This window comes from Glycine soja, chromosome 6 (genome assembly GCF_004193775.1).
Source record: "Glycine soja cultivar W05 chromosome 6, ASM419377v2, whole genome shotgun sequence".
In the NCBI taxonomy this organism is placed as follows: Eukaryota; Viridiplantae; Streptophyta; class Magnoliopsida; order Fabales; family Fabaceae; genus Glycine; species Glycine soja.
This window is the reverse complement of record NC_041007.1, coordinates 20,628,436-20,632,842: the sequence shown is the minus strand read 5'-3', so window position 1 is coordinate 20,632,842 and position 4,407 is coordinate 20,628,436. Positions and strand designations below refer to the sequence as shown.

General features: G+C 34.0%; 1 protein-coding gene across 2 annotated transcripts; it reads right to left on the bottom strand.

The window, feature by feature from the left end:
• Positions 1–246: 246 nt before the first annotated feature.
• On the bottom strand, positions 247–3,219 carry LOC114416674 (protein CHUP1, chloroplastic-like). 2 transcript variants are annotated; one of them, XM_028381631.1, is made up of 5 exons: positions 2,950–3,219; positions 2,692–2,768; positions 1,971–2,594; positions 553–1,336; positions 247–465 (listed from the first exon to the last, which is right to left on the bottom strand). In XM_028381631.1, the coding sequence occupies exons 1-5, from the start codon at positions 3,056–3,058 to the stop codon at positions 314–316; spliced, it is 1,746 nt and encodes a 581-aa protein (XP_028237432.1). In that variant the 5' UTR covers positions 3,059–3,219; the 3' UTR covers positions 247–313. The 2 variants fall into 2 exon arrangements, with proteins under 2 accessions (XP_028237432.1, XP_028237431.1); XM_028381630.1 differs by having other exon boundaries at positions 247–1,336; positions 2,950–3,217.
• Positions 3,220–4,407: the final 1,188 nt, after the last annotated feature.

Genomic DNA, 4,407 nt, shown 5'->3' with positions numbered 1-4,407 from the left:
TCTTTCCTGATTTTGAAATATGTCTCCTGAAGCTAAAAGTAAATCAATGTATAGGTAAGCTTAACAAATCAAGAGAAAAGTTGAAACAGAAAACAAATTCAGCAAAAGTAAAGTACTTACCATAAGAAACAGAGGTGGCTTTCGCCATTCACTGCAGCATCATTTTCAAAGAGTGTATATTTTTTTTTTTTAAATCGCTGAGTTCCTAAATATAATCCAAACACTGAATTGAGGAGTCAAGTGCTGTGTGTGTAAGACATTGCAAAATAAGTTACCACAAATTCACCGAAGTTTCATAGATATTGTCTTATTGTTATTTGATCCTGAAACATGCTAGCAGGATTAATAAAAAGAATAAAAATGTTACCAGCTGCACTAGTATAGTTTTGATCCTGTCATCCTTTCTAGCAATGGTTCCATTCCTTGAATACACTTCATCTGAATGACCAATTTTATTCTTGGCACCTTCATTCTTTTCAATGAAATCAATGTTGGTGGAGCTCACACCACTGGAATACACTTCACCCGAATGACCAATTTTATTCTTGGAACCTTCATTCTTTTCAATGGAATCAATGTTGGTGGAGCTCACAACACTTGAATACACTTCACCCAAATGACCAATTTTATTCTTGGCACCTTCATTTTTTTCAATGCAATCAATGTTGATAGAGTTCACAACACTTGAAGTCAGCTCCATGATCTGCTCAGACTTTGTTCCTTTGTCATCAATTGCATCCTCAGTAGTTGTCTCTGGCATATCTTCATAAGTAGAGAGTTTGACAGAATCGCTGAAAGAAACTCTTTTAATTTTTGGCGTTATTAGGCTCTCTAACTTAGAAACATCTGATTCAACCATTGACATAGAAAATCTTTGTATCGGACCAGGTTGGATAAAAAAATTTCTACCCTTTGACCAAATTTTGTTAGAGTAGTCTTTGGTTGTCCTCCATCTCTTCAGTTTCGTGCTGCCACTACTACTTTGGCTACTGGAAGAGCTTTCAAAGGTATTAGTTTCAATTTCATCGTTTTCGTTTGATGTGGAATTGGAAGAGACGCTTTCAAGCTCAAGATCAGATATTGATGCATGCTTTTTCCCACACAGTTCTTTGCTTGAATTCTGGCTCCTAATGCTATCTCTTCTTGAGGCCTTTCTACTTTGTTTTTGATGATCATGCACTTCAAATTTCAACAATGTGTAAAGCCACCGTTGGTACACAACTTCCTGGACCATGTCAAATCTGTTTCTCTGCAATCTTTCAACTTGCTCTGAAAGTTCTTCATGCACATGCCTTAAGCCAGTAATTTCTTGTTTTATCCGGGGCCCTATTTCCTCCTGCACATGTAAAACACATTAATAACACATGACAAATGCTAACCAAACCTAGCTCAATATGCTTGTTTAAGTTCAAAACTAGAATAGAAATTTTAGCAATAAAGAACCACACAACTAATAAACTAACGTACCCCAATGTCTAGAGGCTCTCACTATGCAAAGGTATGGGGAAAGGTCATTGTAAGTAGCCTTGCATATGCAAAGAGACTGTTTCTGAATTCGAACCCACGACTAATCGGTTACCAAGGCACAACTTTCCTGTTGTGTCAGGGCTTGCCCTCAAAGAACCATTCAGCTACTATTTTAAAGAAATTTACTTTCAAATTTCAATTAATCATTTTTTAAGGGACAATAATTATTTATAAGTGGAGGAGAGCAACAAAGGTTTCACCCAAGGGTTTTGATTTTATATGTATAACTAATAACTAACATGAATTCTGGCTGTATTGTACATCACATATTAGCTACAACGTTTGGATACACCTTGTTTACTTTTAGAGACACAATCATTTCGGAGAAGTCCTATCTACTTTTAAAAGCATTGAACCGTACAAGACATTGACCTATATAGCGTACATAGAGTAATGAATGAATGATATTTGTACCCTATTTCTTCTGTTTGATTGTTACTCACCTCTGTTCTGATTCTTGCTTGTGCAGTAGCCAAATTAATTACAAGCTCCCTCTTTTCCAATTCAAGCTCTTTGTTCCTCCTCTTTAGTTCCAAAACTTCAACCATCATGTCTTGGACATCTTTAAGTTTCTTATTTCCCTTAGCATTTCCACCTGAACTATTAAACTTCCGAAATTCAGCTACTTGCTGTTGGAGCATCAATATCTGCTCCCTCACAGGGCTTGCATTAACATCCTTTTTCCTATGCATCTCATTCATCATTTTCTTTGCAATATCTAGCTGCTTTTTTAACATTAGATCCTCTCTTATTTTTTCTCGAAAAACTTCACTCTCTGACTGCAAGGAACCAATGGTCTTTTTAAGAATCTCCACAGTCTCTGTCTTTTCCTCTAATTGTTTTTGCATTTGAGCAATGGCTGATTGCTCTTCCCTCAGACTATTCAATTTAAGAAGCTTCCTTTCAAGGTTTACTTCTCTCTGCTTGTAATTTTGTACCAAATTCTGCAATACCTCCTTTTTAGTAGCATTGTGCATTTTCTCACTATCTATTAACAGCTCCAAGTCCTTAAATTCTCCTGTTGGCAGATTCTGTGGCATTTCAAATTTAATCTCCTTCTCTTCATTCTGCAGTAAAAAAAATGTCAATATATGGTTTCTTTTAACATTTCTATTGATTTTTTTTTTTTTTACAAAAACACGTAGAGGGTACATGACTTACTACCTGTATCACATGATTAGCATTAACAGTGCTATTTTCCCTCTCTTCAAACTCTTGTTCCAAGTGTGACCCATCACTTCCTTTGCACCCAAAAGCAACATACCAAAAGTTTAGGATAAATCAATATAATGAAGACTAAAAAATGAATGAAGTAAATTAAGGAGTTTATAATATGGTATTGAAAGTTGAAACTTGTTTTACACTACCAAGTTTTCAGAAAAAAAAAAAAAGTTTATATTAATAGATGAAAGATGGTGGCACCTGAACATTTTAGTGTACCATTTCTCTTGGTGGAAGAGCTGGTTTTTGTCTGCGAAATCTTGAGTGCAGCAATCGAAGCTGCAACAATGAAGCTCACTTTGATTATCATGTGGTTCTTCACACAAGTAAGAACAATTTGGTTTCCAAATGAGACTTAGGTGCGTGCCACTGAACCGAACCCAGTGAATCCTTTAAGAATCACTACATTCTTATCAACTTCACAAAACAAAGCCAAGTTAAAATATCAACGTTAGTGAAGCTCATCACTAAGTAGTGGTTGGCTTTCGTTAAGATAATGGAATTGAATGCAAGAAAATGAAACCCATTTTTGTATTTATTGTACACACTTTTTCGGGCACGCACGTGCTTCAAAGGCACAATAGACAAGCATTAGTACGACCCATGATATTAATAAAGGGCAAAGTCATAGTCGGTAGTATATTCCTTTGCATGATTTCGTGCCACGTGCTTGCGAAATACCTGAGACCTTGATTTTATGTTTGATTCCAAGAAGAACAAAAATATCTCGCAATGTTGCCTAGAAAAAGAGGCACTCGCCATGGCTTCATGGGTTGAGAATGAATGGATAAGCAGCTTCCAGCAACTCGTGGTGTGATTAATTGATCACTAAGTGGGTCTTTCTTGTTATTTGTTAAGTAATGAGAAATTGTATTTGCAATACAATACAATTGAGAGTAAGAGGCATTTGCAATACAATTTCATTGTATAATTTCTTAATAATAAAGTAAGAAATGGGAAAGTAAAATAAAAATTTAAGATAGATAATGTTGATGTATTTTTTTATAGAACACATATATAATTTACCTTTACTTACTGAAAGCAATCCTTAGACTAGGAAGCTTGGGCTGGATAGGATTACTTTAGAATTTAGATGATAAAACTCAATACTGATCCACATATTCCATGGCCTTCGTCCCTTTGAAAGAGATAAAAAGAAGAAACACACACATATATATTTCGATTTATAACAATATTGTAATTGCGACAGTTTTTTTTTATAAATTTATTTCAATAAATGTTTTATAAGTGTTTTTAATTTTTTAATAAATTTTATGATTAAATAAATATTTAATTAAATTATTTATTTATCCTAAAAAACAAATTATTTATTTAAAGGTAACATAATGTTTGTTGTATCTAAAAAAAATGCAGAACTTTGTGGAAATGAATGTAGTCACTCGTAAGTAGTTAACAGTTTGATTTTTTTTTTCTTCTTCTTGACATTGTATCAAATTGTTCAACAGCGTGAAAATATTTTGATTTTTTATTTCTTATTTAAGCATATACTAATGATTGTTTTTCAGCATATTTTTTTTAACAGTGAGGAAAATACAAACAAAACAAGAAGGCAAACTAATGTCTAACAAAAACCACCCCTAAAGCATCAGCTAACAAGTTGAAAGCTAAAGGAGTGGGGCAACTAAGTTAGGTACAAAT